Consider the following 23,411-nt stretch of genomic DNA (forward strand, 5'->3'; position numbering starts at 1 on the left):
TTTCATCTTCCGACACTCTTTTCCGGCGCTTGTGAGAGAACTAAGTGGAAAAACAAAACATTTTCATCCCATAATAAATCTTCCTCATTGCTGCTGCGAGCTTCCTGCAATAAGCATCACATTAGAAATCGTATCCTGTTTGATTGACAGGCCCGCGGTGCAGTCAGGCTACAGCTATCGGTGGGCGGGGACTTAGTGTCGTCACGATTTCCAATCAGATCAGTCAGATCCACTCCCCAGCTCGTCCAAATATGGTCACTTCCTTCTCCGAACTAGCAAAGATGGCGACGGACAGAATCTGAACCGGAGGCTTCGTAACAGACGTTCACAACAATAACGTACAAAATATCAAGTATTAAGTTGCGTCTGTACAGCAGGTGTTCATATTGAAATATTCCTAACAATATAAATGTTACTTTTCGCCACAACTTTCTCGAAACGAGCAAAAGATCTCCCGGCCAAAAATTCGCAAAGTCAGCACGTGAGAACGGACATTTTGGATTCAGCAACCCAAAAGTCGGATGCTGCTCGCAGTGTTCAAATGATCCACCAGGGGGCAGAAGACATGTAAGCAAAATATTCACGTGGCATATAATATAAAATAGGTGGAAAACGGGACAAACGAAGGCACGTTCACGTGTTTTATAGTTTATATTTCAGCATCGTACGACAAACAATAAGAAATCATGAATTGTTTTGAGTGAATTTTTAAGACGGTTAAAAAGGTGTCGGAATAAATAGCTGAAAGTTTCTGGTCCAGCAGGGTGTCATACCTTTCGTGTTTAAACTGCCAGTTCTCTTTCAGAAGTGTTTGAACGGAGGCAGATGTTCCACAACTGGAAGACGAGTTTTACAGAGTTTTTTTAAAACACCTGCAGCACGAAGACAAAAAGTTTGAGAAGAGATCTCAGGTCCGCAACAGAAAAAAACGGCTCTGTTTTTCTTTTCCCGGGCCGGAGCGACGACAGAAGTCAGTCGCGTTTGGAGGGAAGGTAGTCGAGCTCGTCGCTCTCCTCCGGTCCTCCGAAGTCTGATCGGACACAAGAGGACACGATAAACACCAGAAGAAGAGATGATATTAAAAAAGCAATACGATGACACGAGATTGTATCGGGACGGACAAAATCTTTTTGGGGGCGTATTAATTAGTACTTTAGCAGTTGAAGATGTATAAAATTCTAAAAAATAAATAAATACGGAGATGAGTTCAAAACCACAAAAACGTACAGAGGTCTTCAGACGACAGCAGCTGCGGAGTTTCGATCCGTCCGTCCTCGTACTGAGTTTTCTTCTCCATGAGTCGCTGCTTGCTCGGATTCACGCGGACTTGAAAGAAAAACAGAAGTCAACAAAGTTTCAGAAACTCATTTCATTTCTGCTCAACTGAACTTTCACTGCAAAAAAATATAAGGTAAAGTTTTGGGAGTTTTTTTTATAAGGCATAATGTACATTTTATATTTCTCGTATTACTTATATTTGTATTCTATTTAACTATTTCTATTCTTTGATATTTCTTTACTTTGTTTTTTTTATTTAATATTTAAACACGTTTTCTTGTTTTGGTTTCGGACCAGCAAAGTAAGAATTTCACTTTAAAAAAAATTGTACACTGTTTATATGACAATAACATTTTAGAGAGTAAAACTTCTCACTGCAATAAAAGATCAAGTTTTTAAAGATCAAGTAAAAAAAAAAATATATAAATTGAGAATGAAATGATCTGGATTGAAAACAAATCCTCGCTCAAAGTTTTGCTGGTTTTTGTCGCAGACTTCAGAATTTCACTTACGAAACAAATTTAAAAAATATACTTTAAAAACTTTTGTCTGAAGAGTGACATTTCGGTATAATTGGTGAGAATTTGTTTGAAATCCACATAAATTTATGCAACTTACAAAATGTGATTTTTTTTTTTTTTTTTTTTGATTGCAGTGCAATGAATTTGTTCTCAGAGATGTCTTTCATAAAAATTTTTAAAAAAAGACATAAAAACACCTTTGTATGAAATTTTTTTCATGTTGACAAGGAAATTCTTGTTTTTGTATTCAAGCAAAAATCTCCTGAACTAATAATTAATTTCAGGTTTTTTAAAGGAGCTTTTCGAGGTAACCGAGGAAACTGGGTTTGGTCCTTTTAACAAGCAGCTGACGTACTCGAGGGCCCCGGAGACGTGGACCGGAGGGACCCCGCGGGAGAGAGACCCGTCGGGGCCCCTGGTTCTGGTTCTGTTGGGGCACCGATCCCGGACCCGTCGCCGGGGCTGCCAAGCCGGGGAGGGAAGTTGTACTGGTCCTCTGTGGGCACGGACGGCTGGCTGCACCGGGACCCGGAGGGCCAGGGGGCCCCGGTGGTCCCGGCTGGATCGTGATGCCGAGGCGGAGACCGGAAGTCGACGCTGTTGGGTCTGAACTGGCAGCGGAGGTCGTACTGGGAGAAACCTCGACTCTCGTCGGTCTCGCACGGGCCGACAAATGAGGAGGAGGGGGATGAGGAGGACGAGGAGGAGGAGGAGGAGAGGGGAGGGAGGGAGGAGGTGGAGTGGAGGGGGTGAGGAGGGGTGAGGGAGCAGAAAGGAGAAGAGGAGAAGGAGGAGGAGGTGGAGCACTGGTAGGTGTCCTCCAGTGGTCCCAGTTTGGACATCTGGTGGGACAGAGCTTCCACGTTGGAGTCCAGGGAGCGAGGGGGTCTGGGGAAGGACTGGTAGGGGGGTGGGAAGTGAGGAGGGTGTTGGAGGGGGGAGGAGGAGGAGGAGGAGGAGCTGGTCTTCCTCACGATGTTGTGGATGTCCTGAAGTTTCTCAAACACCTGAGGAGAAAATATCAAAGTGAGAAACAGAAGAGGATCCAAACAGGAGCCCTGAGGGACTCCAGACCACCTGAACCTCCATTTTAGGATGTCCAGACTGACCGTAGAAGTTTCGGGTTCGAGCAGCTTCGGTCGCGTCGTGAGAATCTTTCTTCTATTTGTTCTCATTATTATTATTTTTTCCACTAAAGCTGATTATGTTACAAAAAAACGCCACCAAAATTGGCAGGTAGGTTGCGAACTCCCCGCATTACCCAAGCATAAACAAATGACACTCGTTGACCTGAAGGTGGCGCTGTAAACAATGACTTTAGGTTACGTAATACTAAATACTGAAATCCTTGAATCACTGGAAGCGGCGGTACCGACCTCGGTCATGGCCGGCCTCTTCTTCCTGTTCTTGTTCAGACACCTGCAGGCCACAGCTGCCATCTGCAGGCAGCCGGCGGGTTCGGCGGCGCCTCCTGCAGGCGAGAGTGAACACAGCAGGTGAGCGAGCAGCAGCAGGAGGACAAACACTGCGATCCGAAACACAAACACCGACCTGAAATCAGCCGGGCGTCCAGCTGTTCCCTCCAGGCTGCCTCGCACGAGCCGGTCGGACTGCCCTCCACTTCCTCCACCAGGTCCTTCTGCAAAACCAGAACCACACCGACCCGCATGTCACGGGAACGCTTGAAGAAGGGTTTCAAGATGCTGGTAAACTGAAAGCTACACAGTTAACGATAACGCCGTAGACCGCTGGTCAGTGAACCTGACCTCAGATCCACCGACGATGCCGACCGTCACGTGTTCCGGTACCGAAACAAACCCGACCGCCAGCTTGGTTCATTTCTATGCTGCAACATTAGTGCTGAAAAACGGGGAGCTGAATGGACCTGAAGGGGACCTGGTACCTTTAAGACTGGAACAGACCAATGGACCCAGACTAGAACCAATGGACCCAGACTAGAACCAATAGACCCAGACTAGAACCAATAGACCCAGACTGGAACCAATGGACCAGCATTTTTGTGAAGGACTCGGTACTGTCCCATAGCTGCAAACTCAATCAGTGAACCCAGTGTGTGAGCAGGTGTGTGTTCTGACCAGGTATCTGTATCCGGACTTCCTGTCTTTCTCCAGAGCTCGACGTCCGGTCAGAACCTCGAGCAGCACCTGAAACGCACACACAGGACATTTTAAACAATCACTCGGCGTGGACTCACAGTTGAACTAACGGACTCCATTTCCCATCAGCCCCTCTCACCACTCCGAAGCTGTAGACGTCCACCGCCGGCCCCAGTTCCCCGTTCCTCACGTACTCGTCCGGCAGGTAAGCGACGGTTCCTCTCACCGTCTCCGTTCTCCCGACGGACGTCGTCTGACTCGTCGACTGACCCGCCTGGCGGAGAGACGCGAACCGGGCCAGGCCGAAGTCGGAAAGCTTCGCCACCAAGTGACGGTCCAGAAGGATGTTGGAGCTACAGAGACACGAAGAGACAGAAGACAAAAAGGCGGTGAAGCTCCGTCCGGTCTGTCGGGTCCAAATACCGACGTCGGGAACCACCAACGGGCGTTAGAGGCGCGACATCGTCGAAGAACAGTAATGTGGCGTTACGACACCCGGACGAAAAGTCTAGCGTGTCCCGAGGTTTTTCTTTGTTTTTACATTCATAGTTTGACAAATCCTACGACGTGTTGAATAACGTGGAATTTTTGTGGTGAATTTGTAAACGTGGCGAAGACAAAGCGGGACGCTGACCTCTTGACGTCTCCGTGGATCAGCGGTGTTTCACTTGTGGGTGGCGAGTGGAGGAACTGCAGAGCTGTTGATGTTCCTTCAACGATACCGACTCTCTGAGACCAGGAGAGGAACACACACTCCTGCAACACACACACACACACATACATAAACACACACTCCTGCAACACACACACACACACACATACATAAACACACACTCCTGCAACACACACACACACACACATACATAAACACACACTCCTGCAACACACACACACACACATACATAAACACACACTCCTGCAACACACACACATACATAAACATAAACACACACTCCTGCAACACACACACACACACACATACATAAACACACACTCCTGCAACACACACACATACATAAACATACACACACACATGTACATAAACACACTCCTGCAACACACACACACACACACGTACATAAACACACACACATGTACATAAACACACACACACGTACATAAACACACACACATGTACATAAACACACACACACGTACATAAACACACACACATGTACATAAACACACACACACACACATGTACATAAACACACACACATGTACATAAACACACACACATGTACATAAACACACACACACACATGTACATAAACACACACACACGTACATAAACACACACACATGTACATAAACACACACACACATACATAAACACACACACATGTACATAAACACACACACACACATGTACATAAACACACACTCCTGCAGCAGTGAAGACTGTGTGGTCAAATAGTGCAACAATCTGAGAACGACTCTGTCCACAACTTTTTGGAGACGTTGTCGCTGCCATCAATTTCAAAAATAAATGTGTGCGTTGTGTGTGTCTGTGGTGTGTTACGTTGTGCAGCTGGTCCTCCAGCGATCTGTTGTCCATGTAGCTGTAGATCAAACACATCGATCCGCCGCCTTCACTAAAACCCAACAGATCCACGATGTTTGGGTGTCTGAACCTGAAGGGGAAACACACACATGGTAACACACACACACACACACACGGTAACACACACGGTAACACACACACACACGGTAACACACACACACACACACACACACACGGTAACACACACACACGGTAACACACACACACGGTAACACACACACACACACACACACACGGTAACACACACACACACACACACACACACACGGTAACACACACACACGGTAACACACACACACACACACGGTAACACACACACACGGTAACACACACACGGTAACACACACACACACACACACACACACACGGTAACACACACATGGTAACACACACACATGGTAACACACACGGTAACACACATGGTAACACACACACACACGGTAACACACACACACATGGTAACACACGGTAACACACACACGGTAACACACACACACATGGTAACACACGGTAACACACACACACGGTAACACACGGTAACACACACACACGGTAACACATGGTAACACACACACGGTAACACACACACACGGTAACACACACACATGGTAACACACACACACACACACACACACGGTAACACACACACACACACGGTAACACATGGTAACACACACACGGTAACACACACACACGGTAACACACACACACACACACACACACACACTGATCAGCTGAAAAAGATTCGATGTACAGATTCACTCACTTTGACAGTTTCTCCACTTCAGTCTTGAAACTCTGCTTCAGCACCGTCCAGTCTAACACAGAGTCCTGTCAACAACAACAACAACAACAACAACAACAACATAACTGAGCAATCCCAGTCTATCTCTGTAGTTCCTGTCTCTGCCTGTAGAGGACAGTGTTTCTGTAGTTCCTGTCTCTGCCTGTAGAGGACAGTGTCTTCTGAAATGACTTTCTGTGGGTTTCGTAGAAATTGATTGTTGAGATAAAAACTTCTCACTAATTGTGATGCAATTTGCAGCGTTTTAAGTGATTTTTTTTTTTTTTTTTTCGGTTAAAATTGCAATAATTGGTAAAAATTGTGTATTAAGGATTTATGTTTAATTTTAATATATTTTTTAGTTCTAATCTTTTTTTATTTTTTTTATTTTCTGAACTGAAAGAACCTCGAGGCTCAAAAATCACAAAAAAAATGTTCTTGTAAAATTTCTGTTGAATTAGCATTTAATTATCGCAATTTCTGTCTGAAAAAGCCCCTTGAAGTCGGAGCTGCGTTGTGATTGGCTGACCTGTTTGAGTCGCTTGACGGCGCAGTCGGTGTTCTTCAGGGACGCTCGGTACACGACGCCGAACCCCCCCTCCCCCACCTGCAGGCGGGGGGAGAACCCCGCCGTCCCAGCGTGCACCTCTTCGTGCGACCAGCACATCACGACGTTGTTGAACGGACACGAGGGGAGGGGCTGCAGGACGACGACATCATCATCATCATCATCATCATCATCATCCTGCTGTGATCTATCTGGATTGATTATTGATTCCTGTGTGTGTGTGTGTGTGTGTGTGTGTGTGTGTGTGTTACCTGGGCACGTCTGTGGATGCCGGACTGCAGGCCTGAAGGGGGCGGAGCCGGTCTGGGTAGCGGTCTTCCTCCTCCGTTATCGGCTGAACGAAGGAGGAAAGATGAAGAGCAGAGCTGACATCGTTACCTTCACTGACCAATCACGGTGTCGCAGGACGAACTAGTAGTTGTGTGTGTGTGTGTGTGTGTGTGTGTGTGTGTGTGTGTTACCTGTCGTGCTCAGTCTGCAGGTGCTCACTGTGGGCGGGGCTTGAGACTCTTTGGGAGGCGGGTCGAACTGAGGAAGAGGAGGACAAGGAGAGGAGGAAGGATTCGGGCTGGACACCCCTGCAGAAAAAGAGGTTAATATGTTAAAAATGTCCCGCGGGGGTCAGAGGTCACGGGAGGTCGGAGGTGAGGTGGAACTCACGGCCCAGGATGACATCACGGGGGCGGTACAGCTGCAGACGCTCCAACAGGTCGATCAGCTCCCCGACTCGGCCGTTCCTGTTCTCCCATTGGTTCATCACCCGGTTGGTCCGCCTCTCACTCCTCTCAGCCAGTCGGAGGGCGGTCTGGTCGTCGAGAACCTCGGAGGCTATGAGACGAGAGACACGTCTTGATTTCGTATCGATTAAACTCGGGGGAAAAAAACAAAAACAAAGCTTTGTTGGAAGTTTCGTGATGTCACAAACTCACGGTGATGTCACAAACTCACGGTGATGTCATATTTCCACCTGCTGTCCAACCTTTTTTTAACGTGGGAAAAAACCAACAACAACCAGCTGGATGTTGAGCAACAACACCAGAAAAACCCGTGGTTGGTCTGTGGGCATGTCACTCAGAAACCAGTCAGCCAATCAGAAGAGAGGGTCTCTGATATCGATATGCTTTAAGGACTTACAAGAAATCGGCCTGTTGTGTGAACAGCAGGGAGTTTAATACCGAGACGGGTTTATAAAATATGAGACCTTTATATAAAAAAATACATGTTTATACGTGCAAAAAAACACGTTTATTTCCTGTCTTTCATATTATTGTCTGTCATTATTTCATATTCTCTTATTTAGGATGTTTGATTGAATTTAAGCTGAATGAATTGTTCTGGTGGAACCGTCCCTTTAAATGTTGGCCGTTAGCCGAGAAGTCTTCGAGTTCTGGTTCTGACTCACCGAAGCGGGTCCAGTCCAGGTCCAACAGTCCGTCCATGACCCGGCAGAACTCACAGAGGACCCGGGGGGGCAGGTTGTAGAGGAACTGTCCCCTCAGGTCTCCTCCCGACATCTTTTTCACTGGAACAGTTTTTAAATCGCTCCGAAGCTAACAGGCTAACAGCTGACAGCGGGGAGGTCACCGGTACCGGGATCCGGATCACTGGGTCACACCAGAACCGTCCGGAACGAACCCGATAAAAACTTTTGCAACTCTGGTATACACAGGTTCGGTTCCTCTGCCGCTTCCGCCTGTTGCATCCGAAAGCTCACCACAATAAGAGCAGCTTCCGGTTCGTGCTGAACAAAATAAAAGCCCAAATCTGATCCTGTGTCAGAACAGAACCCCGGACCCGGACTGATACCAGTGACGACCCTCGAGAGGCTCGTCTCCAATGTATAACCTTTTTTCTGTTTGATTTAACTGTATTATTATTATTAACTGTCATTGTAATTTGTGATGTTTCTCTTTGAACTAAAACTTAGAAACATTATTAAGATTTAATGAATTCAGTTTTAACTTCAAATTTAAAGTCCTCTAAAATCCATGATGATCATTTTTATTTACAGAGCAGATTCAAAACGCAGTGGACAGCATGAACCGCATAAAACTGGTGATAAACATATTTAACTGTCATGTCCATTAATGAGTTGTTGTTTTTTTCTTCACAGTGTGTGTACGTGTTTGTGCACCGGTGATGCTTTTATTTTGTTACAGGAAGTCCTGAAGCGATTCATTGCCCTATTTTAAACTGCAGCACGAGGGAAGCCTGACAACACACACACCGCAAATAAATGACTGAAGGTGATGTCAGATTGCGGTAAACACTTCCTTTTTCCCAGTTTCTGCTTTGTGGTATGTTAAGGTTCCTGAACGCATCATCACAGTTATTAAAAAAAAAACACAAACGTGGACGTCAGAAATGATGAAATTATTACGATGAGTGTACACTTAAATAAACGTGGACATGTTTAAAAGGGAACTGAAATAGAAACCAGGAGAACCAGAAACTTTTTAGAAACTTTGGGGAAAATTGGACAGAAAAAGGGATTTAAGTTCAAAATCGGATTTTGAAATCAGATCAATAATTCTTTGTCATCAGACAGTGAAGATCCGAAGTCTGAAGTTTCTGAAAGTTTAAAATGAAGCAACACTGAAATCTGAGACTTTACTGATTTTTATAGTTTTTAATTCCAATTTTTTTTTTAATTGCCTATTTATGTAAACTTTTTTGGGGCATAGAAAACAAAACAAGAAACATAGAAAATAAACAAATAAACAAATAACTAATACATAATAAGTTCATATTGTCAGCATTTATAACTCATCATCACAGTTTACAGAATTGATTACAAACCATTTTCATTCCACATGTTTACATACATGTTGCATGTTTGGGACATCTTAACATTGTTTCAGGTTAAATAAGTGAATTTTATTTAATGGGGGAAAAAACAACGTTGTTCTCTGAAGGAGGAAGATGAACTTGGGAGATTTGGTTTATTTTATTTTATTTTATTTTATTTTATTTAAAAGACTAATGTAAAACTTCTCAGAGAATTTGCTCCCCCCTGCTGCTTGAAACACGTCACTGCAACTCAACCACAAAAAATACTGAGCTGGAAGAACAGGCTGACAACCAGGACCAGGACCAGGACCAAGACCAGGACCAGGACCAGGAGCACATAGCGGTATAAGGGTGCCTGATGGTCTTCTTATTATGTGTCTAATAAAAGTGTCCTTTTTCTCCTTCAAAATAAAATTCATAGCTGCAGAAAGAAAACAGGAACAAAAAAAAAAAAATCCACTGACATTTTAAACTGAGAATAAATCAGGATTCAAACTGAAGCAGTCAAATCAAGAATCATAACTAGATCATTTCTCCATTTTTTTTAAACTATAAATTATAAATGAATATGTGCAATAAATCAAGTGTTGATGAAATAAAAAAAAAATCTGAGCATTAAACATGTGAAAAGTGAAAAAAACTAAACAAATTAAATTAAACTATATTTAAATTTTATTTAAAAAAGTTTTAAATATATTACTTTTTCTCTGTTTTTGTTTGTTTTGAACTTTTTTTTGACAATAGTGTATGGATTTTAAATATTTATGTATTTGTGTGATATTCAATCACATATTAAGACTACTTTAATAACTGCAATTTGTTTTGTGTTAGTTGATATTTTCAATTTACTTTTTTCAAATCTATTTTTTCATTTATTTTTTAAGGTAAATTGATATTGAACCATATTTTTTGTTGTTTATTTTATCACATTTTACTTCATGAACACGGATTATTTTTTAATACTTTCAGCTTGTATTAATGAGCCTTATTTACCTCAGTTGCTGATTTGATTGATTTTAGCACTCAATAAGATCAATAAAGAGATCCAGCAGGTTTCCTGCTGGTGTATTGGTTTTGACGGATTTCTCAGCAGGCCCTTGAACGTCTCTGCCTTGGCGGTTCTCGAGTTCACATCTCGCGGGACTACACCGCCGCTGCGCAGTTGACCTGTGGTTATTTATTGCACGTTCGTAAAGTTTTTTGTTTGTTTGTTTGTTTTAAGTTAAATGTCTGCATTAATGCCTTTTTGGTAATTATCTAAAACGAATAAACCCTATATAAGCCGAAATATGGCTTATATAAAAAAAAAAAAAAAAAAAAAAAAAAAAAATTGTATTTCATTAATTTAATTATTCTTTTTTTTATTTTAGGGCGGATGTTTTTTTTTCTTTTCCAATGGCGATGCCAGCAGCGTGTGACGTCACGACGGAGTGTCCCATTTTGCCCTTTACACCATTTCAGCCCTCGTGAACTCAAACACAACAAGCTGTGACGTCACTGTGACCGCGAGGGTGGGGGGGGGTGTTTTTTATTTTAGGGTGGACGCTGGGATTGGGCCAGACCTCACGCTGGCAGCAGATCTCGCGGTGTTTGATCGAGTGGAAGGGGGCGGGGTTGCAAAGCAAAGGAGGGAGCGGAGATGTTTGGAGGCTTTTTTTTTTTAATATAAAATTATTTATTTAAATAAAAATGGCCGCCGTGGAGAGCGGAGAGGAGAGACTGTAAGTGAGGTTTTTACATTTTATCCTCCGTTAAAGCGCCGCCGCCGCCGCCGCCGACGAGCCTTTTCTGTCGTGTGTTTTATTGAAGCCGAAGTGCGCTGGTTTCCGGCCCGGCCTGTCCCGGCCGAGCGGGGTTAAGCGGGAATACGTCACCAACTTACTGCTAAGTCTGTACTTTAGCTGCTGCTGTTAGCTGTTAGCCTTTAGCTCGGGCCGCTCCGACTTTCCGCACAAACTCCCCGAGAAGTGGGCCCGGGGGCCCGGAGCACCGGAGGCGGTGTGTCCGGCGCCAGCGCGCCTGCCCCGGTCACCGCCGGTGCCTCCACCCGCCTCCGTCACACAGCCAGGCGAGCTACTGGGCTGCTAGCTGGTTAGCAAACACAGTGTTTTCATGTGAGGCGGGCGGGAGAGCGGAGTCCGGCTGTTCACACTGCTCACCACTAACCCGGGTTAGACCGGGTTAGACCGGGCTACACCGGGTTAGACCGGGCTACACCCCCCCGCTGCACGCGCACACCCGGCTACACCCCCCCCCATTTAGCGTAAACGGATTATGTAGCTTGTTAGCTGATAGCTGCCTCTGCCGCTGAGCCACATTGTGTGTGTGTGTGTGTGTGTGAGATGTGCGTGCGCGCGCGCGTGTGTGTGTGTCGGGCTGCAGGCGGGAGTCGAACTTGTGACTTAGTGTGTCTTTGTTGTGTCCCAGTTTCTTCTGCAGCTCACTTCCTGTTCCTGTGGTGACTGATACACATCCACCTGCTGCAGTAGTACACACAAAACACAACACACAACACACACAACACACAACAACACAAAACACACAACAACATACACACAACACACACACACAGCAACACAAAACACACAACAACATACACACAGCAACACAACAACATACACACAACAACACAAAACACACAACAACATACACACAACAACATACACACAGCAACACACAACAACACACACAACAACACACACACACAACAACATACACAAATCACACAACAACACACAAAACACACAACAACACACACACAACATACACACAACAACATACACACAACATACAACAACACACACAAAACACACAACAACATACACACAAAACACACAACAACATACACACACAACACACAACAACATACACACAAAACACACAACAACATACACACACAACAACATACACACACAACAACATACACACACACAAAACACAACAACATACACACACAACAACACAAAACACACAACATACACACACAAGAACATACACACAACAACACACACACAAAACACACAACAACACACACACACACAAAACACACAACAACACAAAACACACAACATACACACACACAAAACACAACAACACACACACAACATACACACACAACAACATACACAACAACATACACACACAACACAAAACACACAACAACATGCACACAAAACACACAACAACATACACACACAACATACACACAAAACACAACAACATACACACAAAACACACAACAACATACACACAACAACATACACACACAACACACAATAACATACACACAACACACAACAACATACACACAAAACACACAACAACACACAACAACATACACACAACAACATACACACAACAACACACAACATACACACACAACAACACAACATACACACACAACAACATACACACAACAACATGCACACACAACAACATACACACAACACAACAACATACACACACAACAACATACACAACACACAACATACACACACAACACAACAACATACACACAGCAACACAAAACACAACAACATACACACAAAACACACAACAACATACACAGCAACACAAAACAACATACTGACACACAACAACACACCACCGCTCACAGTAACACACAGCGTACACACACTCAGTATCACACAAAACATACACACAATAACAAACAACATACACAACAGTACACAAAACACACACACAGCAACACGCAACATCACACTAACACAAAACAACGCACACTCACAACACACTGTAACATACTAACACAACTTACACAACAACACACGAGCACTTTTAAGTAACACACAACAACAACACAATAACAAACAATATACTCAAAACAACACAACATTAACACAAAACAAGACGCATTCATAACACACAACATACACACACTCAGTATCACACAATAACAAACAACACACACAAAACAACAAACACCGTAACACTAACACACAATAGCACACAAACAAAACAACACACAAACAGTGACACGTGTTTGAATGTTTTTATGTCTCCGTCCTACGACAGTATTTACATGATCTTGTATGTAAATAAACAACGATCAGCCACAACGGGACTGACGAGTGACTACGTGGTTACCATGGCACCGGTCAGTGGGCGGGGTTTAGCAGGTAGTAGGTGGACTAAACTGTGATCAGCGGGTGGAACGGGATTGGTTGATGAACACGTCAAAGAGTTCAGGGTGTTGACTCCGCCTCCAGATTCTGGTCTCGGTCCATTCAACAGCCGGCGTTTCGTTAGAAATTATTAACGTAAAATTCAACCGGTCTTCGCTGTGTTTTGTGGAAGGTTTAAATTTTTTCAAATATCATCGTGATTTCTTCACTCGACAGAAGTTCCTGATGACATCACTACCGCACAAAGTAAACCTTTCAAAATAAAACGTACTTTTAAATCTTAAAATATCAATAAAAATAGGAACGTTACTGCTCTGAGCTAGCGGAGCGGTTCTGAACTGTTTGGTCCATGATCAAAAGCTGTATTCAGATTTTTCAAGCTGCAATTAACCACAACATTACATCATGTTAACTTTACATCATATTAACTTTACATATTGTTTATTTTACATCACATGTTGTTTACTTAATGTCTGATTTACATTACGTCTTATTTACTTTACATCTTATTTACTTTGTCATATTTACTTTACATCGTATTTACATCATACTAACTTTACAGCTTCTTTACGTTACGTTTATTTACATTACGTCATATTTACATTACATAATATTTTCTTTACATTTATTTACATTACATCTTATCTACTTCTACGTGAACTTTATTCTCCAGTACGTTAATGCGCGGAGCTCTTGTATTTACATTTACACCTAATTTCACACCCGGCAGGCAGCTGTGAAAAACTCCTTCTGGAAGAAAATTCAGAGACATGTCGCTCACACTCTGAAGACGTGACGAACATCCGCCAAAATAAAACCGACAAAATGTTTTTACATTTGAACTTGAATTCAAATAAAGTTGGATTTGTCTCACGGTGAAAAGCGGATCTTCATCACATCCCTGCATTTATTATTTACAGCCAGAAGGAGGAAGAAATCGAATCAAACAAACAAAACATATCCAACTCATTCCCTATAGAGCCTGAACACAGAGTACACTGACATTTATACATATTTACACGTAGTCTGTAATAAAAACAACATTTAAATTAAAGCAAAACACAATAAAATATTAAAAAAAGAGGAGCTGCTTTATGGACAAGAAACAAATACATCAAAAATTAAAACCTGAGTTTCTACTTTCATTCATTTCGAACTGCATCCTGTTTCTAAAGCGGACTCGTTCATTTAATCTATAAGTTTCTATCATGATTTAAAACCTCATTGTTTGATCTTTTCTCTGTTTTCTGTCAGAGCGCTTTTTAGTTCAATCTCGTTCCATCTGTCAGACTCCTGATGAGAAACGGCCTCGGAGGGTTTTAACGTTCCTCTCCGTCAAAAATAAAACAACAAACTCAACATTTGTTGTTGGTCGGACGAAACAACGGGAGAAGCAGAGGCCAACATTTTATCATAGTTTTTATGACAGTTAATATACGAATCAGTCGATCGTTGGACAGTTATTATGATGTTAGGAGCCCTCTGAGTATAAAGACGGACAGGATAAGAAAAGTGTGAAAAGAGTGAAAGATTTTGTAATAAAAACACATCAACAAAAATAAAATAAAAACTTTAGATCCAAGTCAATAAACTGCAGGTGGAAGTAAAATGTTTTTAATCCGAGCGGTAACCGGCGGTGACGTCACCCATCGCTTTGTGAACTGCACCACAGGCCTGTCAATCAAACAGACACGCCCCCAAAAACAGGTCTTCTTGAATCTTCTTTTCTAATGAATGAGGGATTATTTTCAGATGGACCTCCAGAAAACTAATAAGAAGGAGTGACTTTAGCTAACAACACCGAGATAATTGATGGACACATTTTATTCACTTTGGATTTGATGAGAGAAGTTGAATGGGAGTCTATGGAGCCGGAGGCTTTTTGGAGCCGACCTCTAGTGGCACTCGCTGGTATTGCAGCTGAAGACACTTCTGCAATCGGCCTCATTTTTCAGACCCGGAAGCTGCGAACAGTCTGTGGTTGTTTATGAAGTTACAACAATTGTTTAGACCCCCAATGTGACCACCTGAAAGACACTTCCACCACACTGGTTAAACAGGCATGATGTCATCTCTTCTCCACAGGGAGGAGGGGCAGGAGGGTGAGGAAGGATCCGACGACCCCCAGCCTCCCACCAGAGAGCGAGAGAAGTCCCACAGTAAGACCAAGAAGGCCCGCAGAGAGCGTCGCCATGCCGACCGCGGGGCGGAGACCGCAGCCTCGGCCACGCCTTCCACAACTGAGCAGCAGCCACAGACGCAGGTAAAGTGTGAGGACAGGTGGGAGTCCTGGGGGAGGAGGGGAGACTTTTATCACCTATCAAAACGAGAAGACATAATCCGGGATGAGGTAAACGTGTTCGAGACACGAAGCTAGTTTCCTCTCACCTCATCCCCCCCTGCAGGTGGAGGAGGCTGTGGCGGGGCCCTCAGAGCCGGGGTCGGCGCTGGGGTCGGAGTCTGGGGCCGGCAGTGAGTCTGCCGGATCTCCCAGGCAGCGGCGCTCCATCATCCGGGACCGCGGACCGCTGTACGATGACCCGTCGCTGCCCGAAGGATGGACCCGCAAGCTGAAACAGAGGAAGTCTGGACGCTCCGCTGGGAAGTTTGACGTCTACCTGATCAAGTAAGCTTCACCCCCCCACCCACCCGTCCCGACTGTGTGCTGGTGCCCCACGATGAGATGAGAGTAAAAGCACCGAATGGAGTTGACGTTTAGTTGTTGTCTTGCGGTTCAGCTCGGAGGGAAAGGCGTTTCGTTCCAAGGTGGAACTCATTGCTTACTTCCAGAAGGTCGGCGACACCACCACCGACCCCAACGACTTTGATTTCACCGTTACCGGGCGTGGAAGTCCGTCCCGCCGAGAGAAACGACCCCCCAAGAAACCCAAGGTGGTGAAACCGTCGGGACGAGGCCGCGGTCGGCCCAAAGGTACTCAGGCAGTAAAGTCTGAAGTTAACTTGAAGTCGTCGTGTTTTGGAGTCCTTCTGAAGTTTCTTTCTTTGTATGCATCTCTATCTGTGTTTGTGTTTGTGTAGGCAGTGGGAAGATGCGGCAGGCGACAGAAGGTGTGGCCATGAAGCGCGTGGTTGAGAAAACTCCGGGCAAACTGCTGGTCAAGATGCCCTTCGGCAAGGCAGAGTCCTCCACTGGCACCACGTCGACCGCCTCAAAGGTAATACTGGTCTGCCACTCAACTATCCGAGCAAATCAATGAGCAAATCATCTCTTCCACGAATCAGCACCTTGTTGTGATGGACTGGCCTAGGGAGTTTTCCGATGACCGTTGGAGCAATCCTTCAGCAGCTATTAGCCGGACCTCCAAAGACAAATTGGTCCCAGGTGACCTACGCATGTTCAACATCCTTATATATACCGGGTAGGACAGGAGCCTGGAGGCCTCGTGCCCAACCAGTCTGAGCCTGAAAGAAGGCCATCCTGCATATCCCGTGGAAGGGTTATGGACATGGACTTCATGGGAGCCTCGATGTTGTGGCTTGACGATAGTAGTTAGCTGAAGAATCATCAAAGGCACACTACGGGGGGAATCTTACCAAAAAGGCTTTTAGGATCGGACCAACCCAAGGAACTCATGAATCAGCTGAAGGTACCAGAAGGACAGTAGTTTCTGTCAGACTTTGGGAAGGCGCTGAGTTAGAGCTTTCAGTAGGACTTTGCCTCAGCTTGCATGTGCTTTCGTGGACTCTGAGAAGATCTATGACTTCCACCTGTGATGTCTTATGATGACCGGAAGGGTGTCACAGTGTAATAGACGCAGTGGACCGGCCTGTGTGAGTTCTGTTTATGATTTTCATGGTGGGGATCGTAGGGCACTACCCGGAGGATGCAGAAACTTCAGCTACAGCTTGAGGACCTCACACAATGCCGTCTATTTGTTATGGTTGAATCTTTAAAATATCTCAGTAACGGTGTTGACGCTAATGCTTCTCGTTGATTCCCCTTCAGGTGGTGTCTCCTGCCCCGGTTCCCAAGTCCCGTCCCGGCAGAAAGAGGAAATCGGAACAGGAACCTCCGCCCCCACCACAGACTGCCCCCAAGAAACGGGGCAGGAAACCGGCCTCGGCCTCGGCCTCGGCGGCATCGTCGGCCACCCCCGCCTCCACCTCCTCGGTGGCAGCCTCTGGCAGCCCGATGGCCGGGAGCTACGCTGCAGCCGCCATCCTGGCCGCCGAGGCCAAACGGAGAGCAGCCAGGGAGTCTTCCACCAAAGCCGTCGTCCAGGAAACAGCGCTGCCAATCAAAAAACGCAAAACGAGAGAGACGGTGGAGGAGAGGGAGAGCGTTCAGACGCCAGCGGCCACAACAGCCGAGACGGGAAAGAAGGCCGCCGCGGAGGAGGAGCGAGGCGCGGCGGCGGGATCGCAAAGCTCGGACCCGCCGGCCGCCCCCTCTGAACAGAGCCAATCACAGAAGCAGCCGTCTGCTTCCGATGACGGCCAGTCACATGGACACAAGGCGCACAAAGGGCGTAAGCACAAGGAGAAAACAGGAGTAGCAACCGGAGACGGAGGAAGCAGAGGAGAGGAAGTAGACGAAGATGTAGGCGAAAAGGGAGGCGAGGAGGGAGGAGGTGGAAGGAGTAGCAGCAGCAGCAGTAGCAGCATCAGCCCATCAAAGAGCCACAAAAGGAAGGAGCGACCACCTCACAAGCATCATCATCACCACCACCCACATCATCATCACCATCGCCACCAACAGCCCTCCGTCTCCACATTGGATCACCCTCCTCTTCCTCCTCCTCCTCCTCCTCCGCCACCTCCTCCTCCTCCTCCTCCTCCTCCTCCAGCCTCTGGACACCCAACACCCTCCAGCCAGTCCAGGGCTGAAGTCGAACCCCAGACCGTGCCTCAGCTAACGCCCCAACAGTCGCAGCACACGCAGCAAACTCCACCCAAACCGCAGTCCAAGTCTGCGCCTCAGTCCCCGCCGGAGCCTCGGCATCCTGCCCCTCAACCGCGGCACCAGCCCCGTCCACAGGCCCCGTTTCCTGGGCAGTCCCAAACCCAGACTCGATACCCGGCACCCCAGTCCTCTCCTACCAGACATGTCTCGCCCCAGCTACGGCCCCAACAACCCTCACCCCAAATCCACAGTCAGCCTCAGGCCACCAACCAGAAAGCTCAGTCGCAGCCTTTCCCCCCCGCAGCCCAACACCGAACCCAGCTTCAGTCTCAGCATGCCCCACCTCAGTCACCCCCCCCTCAGCCCCCGTCCATCCTGCAAGTTCATTCACCCCAAACAAGACACCCACAGACCCAGTCCCCTACAGCACCCCAACCTCAAACCCAGTCCAGCCACCAGTCCCAACCCCAAACCCAGCTCAAACAACAATCCCAACTCCAGCACCGGCAGTCACTTCAGCCTCAGCTCCAACCTCAGGCCCGGAACCCAACGCAAGTTCAGAGTCAATCCCAGTCCAGATCCCCAGTCCAACCTCAGTCACAATTGCAGCCCAGAACCTCTGCCCAAATGCAGCCTCAACCCCACTCCAGAACCCCATCCCAACCTCATCCCCAGTCCAGAACCCCATCCCAACCTCAACCTCAACCTCAGTCCAGAACCCCATCCCAACCTCAACCTCAACCTCAGTCCAGAACCCCATCCCAACCTCAACCTCAGTCCAGGGCCCCATCCCAAACTCAACCCCAGTCTAGGACCCCATCCCAACCTCAACCCCAGTCTAGGACCCAATCTCAAACTCAACCCCAGTCCAGAACCCCATCCCAACCTCAACCCCAGTCTAGGACCCAACCTCAAACTCAACCCCAGTCCAGGACCCCATCCCAACCTCAGCCTCATCTGCAACCCAAGCACCAAGTGCAGCCACAGACAAGACACCCATCGCAACACCAACTCCAGACTCAATACAGACCACAACCCAGACAGTCTCCTTCCCAGCCTCGGCTACCCCAGTCCCAGTCCCAGTCTCAGTCCCAGTCTCAGTCCCAGTCCCAAGCACAGCCACACTTCCAGCGGATTCAAACACAGCTACGCCCCTCGCCTCAAGCTCAGCTTACCCGGCCGCATGTGCAGCACTTCCCACCCCACCGACCTTCTTCCAGCCTATCCAGGACCAACCTGGTCCCCGCTCAGCAGAACCAGAGCGAACAGCCCCAAGACCTGAGCACCACACGGCCCGGCAGAGGGAGCCTGCTTCCGAGCCGAGAGATCGGCGTGGAAGGCGCCAGGGTGGAAGGAAGAGGGGAACCGGCCGTGGCGGCGGACGGCAGAGAGGGTTCGGGAGGAGACAGAGGGTCGAACAGCACCTTGAGGTCTCCCGGCTCCGTGACGCCCGGACCTCCCGGCGTAGCAGGGGCCGGTCTCGTGCCCGGGGCCGACGGCAGGGCTCGGCTCCGGGCGGAGCCAGAAGCAGCGGGCGAGGGCAGGGAGCTCAGAGACATCGTCCCCCAGTCCGCCGTGCCGTGTCCGAGCCGAGAGGAAACCGTAGAGTCACGGACTGCCGTCAGCGAGAGAGTCAGCTGATCGGTCGGACCGACCGAACGGGGGGGGGGCCCGGTCGAATCGGTAGCCTGACGGACTGAGTCGGCACCAGGCAGAGGAGAAGGAGTGTGACGGGGGCCGTTCGTTGGGAGTTTCTGATGTTTTTACACTGTTTTCAGATAGAAGAAAAAAAAAAAAGGCGTCACACAGAGCTGGAAGGACTGTCGCAGCTTCGGCTCCGTTCGGATTCTGTCTGGAGACTCTGTAAAAGTCGCGGATTGGAGAAACCAGCCTGGCGCTGAGGGACAGTCGGAGAGGAGGACGGAGGGTGTCTTTTTCTAGGAAAAACAAAAGGAAAAAAAACGATAAAAGTGTGTGTGTATATATAATCAAAAGGCAGCTGTTGTGTCCCGCTAGTCTCCGTGGGGGAGGGGGGGAGTGGGAGGGGAGGGGGGAAGTAGTTTGGAACTAAAAAACAACGCTTAACAACATTACTCTGAACGAAACTTTGCCTCCAGAATATAACCTCGTTTTTTATTTTATTTTATTTTATTTTTTATTTAGTATTTTGATAGTTTATCGTTTCGTCTCTGTTATACAGCTTTAAACTCTGATATTATTGACTGACGGTCCCTTACTCATCGCTGTGCTGCTGACTGACAGTCCCTGACTTTATAGCCACACTCTTAACCGACAGTTCCCCCCTTCTCGAAACTAGTTCTCGACTGAAAGCCTCAGAGGTGATGTGGGGCGGGCGGTTTGCACCTTAAACTGGTTTCTTAGGAATCTCGCAGTTAGCTTTTTCTTTTTTCTTTTTTCACCCCTATTTTTCCATTTAAAAAAAACAAAAACAAAAACCCAGAATAAACAGAGAGGAGGTCAGTTAATGTTTTCCATCCGCTTCCCAGACAGCCTCCTCTATGTAGTGAATCTGATCGTCGGGGTTTCGATACCGAAAAATCGTAACTCCCAAGTCCAGTCGAGTCAGCTGTTTTTAAGAACAAAACCTCCTCAATGTTTTTTTTGTTTTTTTGGTGTATTTCCAACACAACAAGTTGTTCTTCCAGGATTCTTCCACGCCGGTCTTCATGAGTCTCGTACGTTTCCGTAGTCTTTTTTTTCTTTCCAAAGGAAGCACTTTTTTTAATATCAAACCAAACCCACTTCTTACCGTAGCTTTATTTTTTATTTTTTAGTCTTAATGAAAGAGTGGGGGGGGAAACAACTTGTTTTTTCTTGTTTTTTTTTTAATCGTGTCTTCATGTTGAATGTCTGGAACAGTTTGCACTCCTCCAGTTTGTACAATCAACCGCCTGCATGTCGCTCGGAGACCCTGCAGGCCTTCAACCGGGGCGCACGTACGCAGAGGTCGACCCCCCCCCCGCCCCCGACTGAGGGTCCGGTTCGGCTTCGGGCGGGTTCAGCGGCGCCGAGGACGGACAAATACTATTCAGTGAGCAGAAAAACTTAACTGTGAGTCCAGGTTCTGAGAGAGATCCACAGAGCGCCGAGGGTGACTTGAACCTGGAGGTGAGCGGCGGTTCAGGACGTCCTGCGGTAGTTCGAATTTGTAACACAAAGGTGGTGTAGCCGGAGAGCTAGCAACTTGTAGCTAACGTACTTAGCGGAAACTCCGGAGTAGCTGGTCGGAAGAAACCCCCCCACCCCCCCCGAGAAATAAAATGGTTACCCGCTCTATTCCTCCGTACATTTGGACCGCACGACACCCGGTTTCCATGGCGATACATGTGCTTAGTCATCCACGAGTGAGTTTTGTACAACAAAACAGGAGGAGGCGCCACCTGGTGGTGTCAGTGGGCGTTGCAGGAGATCCCAAACAAACCGTACCGTTAAAAGGACGACGATCTTCCAAAAAAAAAAAAAAGATGTTTGGTTGTAGCTTCCTGAGTCTTCCGTCAGGGTTTTTTGTTTTTTGTGTTCTCCGACCTGAACTTCTAGAGCGTTGCAGGAGCGGCGTGCAGAATTTAGCGGCATCTCGTGGATTTTATTGAGTTAAAAAAAATTTAACTAGAATATTTCTCTTATGTGCACCATGTTTATTATCATGACAAGTGATTACAAATTAGTCTTTATCAAGTAGTAGTTCAAAAAAAGTTGCAAATTTGCTTCTCCAGTTGCTATTTTTTACTAATTTGGGGAATTTTATCGCAAAAACATTACTGAAAAATTCAAAACATTTTCATGAAAATGGCTTCAAAATCATGTATTTTTAATCGCAACAATCACAAAAAGGACTGATTACGAAGGGCTCATTTTTAAGGTACCGAAAACGATTCTGAGTTTTCACGTTTTTACATTTACGAAAACAATAACGACCAATATTATAATTTCCCACACTAGCTGCTCCCTGAACGCCGCACGCCGGTCCTTAAACGCACCGCTCACAGCTTCACTTCATAAACCTCAAGTGTTTCTCTCAAGACAGAATAAAAAAAAAAAAAAAAGCCTGAATGTGTTCCTTCCTGGACAAATCTTAAACCGTGCCTCGCTCTGAGACGTCCTCGCGCTCTCGCCCCCCCGAAGCTCCGCCTCTGCGTACGCGGCTCCGCCTCCTGCCTCTCAAGTCTGCTCAGTTCGCTTTCACGCAGCTGCAGAAATCAAACGTCCTTCTTGTGATTGGACTCCATAGGACTCGACCTCGGTACAAACTACAGTAACCAGCCACCATATTTGCATGTTCCAGAGTTTTAGTGCCTAATAATATTGTGCGTCTTGCCAGAAGCCACCATGTCAGCCAAGCCATGTTGTGTTTCTAGACTTAGTAGTGATTGTGTGTGGTGACTTCATAGTTGCTAATATTGAGGATGAATATTCTGCTTTTACTCTGGTTGGAATTCAGTGGAAACTCCAATACACTGTCGCTGTAGACAAAACTAGTTTTTACTGTTTTCTTATTTTTTTCTTTCTAACTAAAAAGCGTTTGTTGTCCCCTGATCTGTGTCGTCTCGCTTGTCTTCACATTCCTTCCATTTTTCTTTTTTGAAAAGCGGAGTTAACTTCTGCAAACGTCGCGGAGGTTCGATTAGCGACTTAAAGGAGACACGTAAATGATCTCGGAGCATCTGGGCGTCCCGCTCTGACAAGAAGAAAAGACGACACCGAGCAGAAGCTGCGGGTCCGAACTTCAAACCGAGGACGTCTCGCCTGTATGTCGTCCTGC

General features: G+C 46.5%; 3 protein-coding genes across 3 annotated transcripts; 2 read left to right on the forward strand and 1 right to left on the reverse strand.

Moving 5' to 3' along the window:
• Positions 1-636: 636 nt before the first annotated feature.
• Positions 637-8,525, reverse strand: irak1 (interleukin-1 receptor-associated kinase 1). Its single transcript, XM_069177792.1, has 15 exons — positions 8,235-8,525; positions 7,493-7,660; positions 7,294-7,410; positions 7,084-7,166; positions 6,794-6,964; positions 6,247-6,311; positions 5,439-5,550; positions 4,551-4,672; positions 4,056-4,269; positions 3,896-3,964; positions 3,351-3,438; positions 3,176-3,270; positions 2,155-2,806; positions 1,228-1,326; positions 637-1,030 (listed from the first exon to the last, which is right to left on the reverse strand). Exons 1-15 carry the CDS (start codon positions 8,344-8,346, stop codon positions 972-974), a joined length of 2,226 nt encoding a protein of 741 aa, XP_069033893.1. The 5' UTR covers positions 8,347-8,525; the 3' UTR covers positions 637-971.
• A 2,737-nt stretch (positions 8,526-11,262) lies between these two features.
• On the forward strand, positions 11,263-23,185 carry mecp2 (methyl CpG binding protein 2). Its single transcript, XM_069177774.1, has 6 exons — positions 11,263-11,343; positions 15,853-16,030; positions 16,173-16,393; positions 16,506-16,699; positions 16,807-16,943; positions 17,735-23,185. Exons 1-6 carry the CDS (start codon positions 11,312-11,314, stop codon positions 20,270-20,272), a joined length of 3,300 nt encoding a protein of 1,099 aa, XP_069033875.1. The 5' UTR covers positions 11,263-11,311; the 3' UTR covers positions 20,273-23,185.
• Positions 11,965-13,680, forward strand: LOC138215578 (filaggrin-2-like). Its single transcript, XM_069177821.1, has 2 exons — positions 11,965-11,970; positions 12,112-13,680. Exons 1-2 carry the CDS (start codon positions 11,965-11,967, stop codon positions 13,426-13,428), a joined length of 1,323 nt encoding a protein of 440 aa, XP_069033922.1. The 3' UTR covers positions 13,429-13,680.
• Positions 23,186-23,411: the final 226 nt, after the last annotated feature.

This window comes from Embiotoca jacksoni, unplaced genomic scaffold (genome assembly GCF_022577435.1).
Source record: "Embiotoca jacksoni isolate LCO1_2020_lvr unplaced genomic scaffold, fEmbJac1.0.p SCAF_77, whole genome shotgun sequence".
NCBI lineage: Eukaryota > Metazoa > Chordata > Actinopteri > Embiotocidae > Embiotoca > Embiotoca jacksoni.

Coding starts and splice junctions, on each gene's coding strand:
- irak1 (XM_069177792.1), bottom strand. CDS start 8,346: ATGTCGGGAGGAGACCTGAGGGGACAGTTCCTCTACAACCTGCCCCCC. Junction 7,411..7,492: donor CCGTGATGTCATCCTGGGCC/GTGAGTTCCACC, acceptor CTTTTTCTGCAG/GGGTGTCCAGCCCGAATCCT. Junction 1,327..2,154: donor CACGTCTCCGGGGCCCTCGA/GTACGTCAGCTG, acceptor TTTTCTTTCAAG/TCCGCGTGAATCCGAGCAAG.
- mecp2 (XM_069177774.1), top strand. CDS start 11,312: ATGGCCGCCGTGGAGAGCGGAGAGGAGAGACT. Junction 11,344..15,852: donor GAGAGCGGAGAGGAGAGACT/GTAAGTGAGGTT, acceptor TCTTCTCCACAG/GGAGGAGGGGCAGGAGGGTG. Junction 16,031..16,172: donor AGCAGCAGCCACAGACGCAG/GTAAAGTGTGAG, acceptor CCCCCCCTGCAG/GTGGAGGAGGCTGTGGCGGG.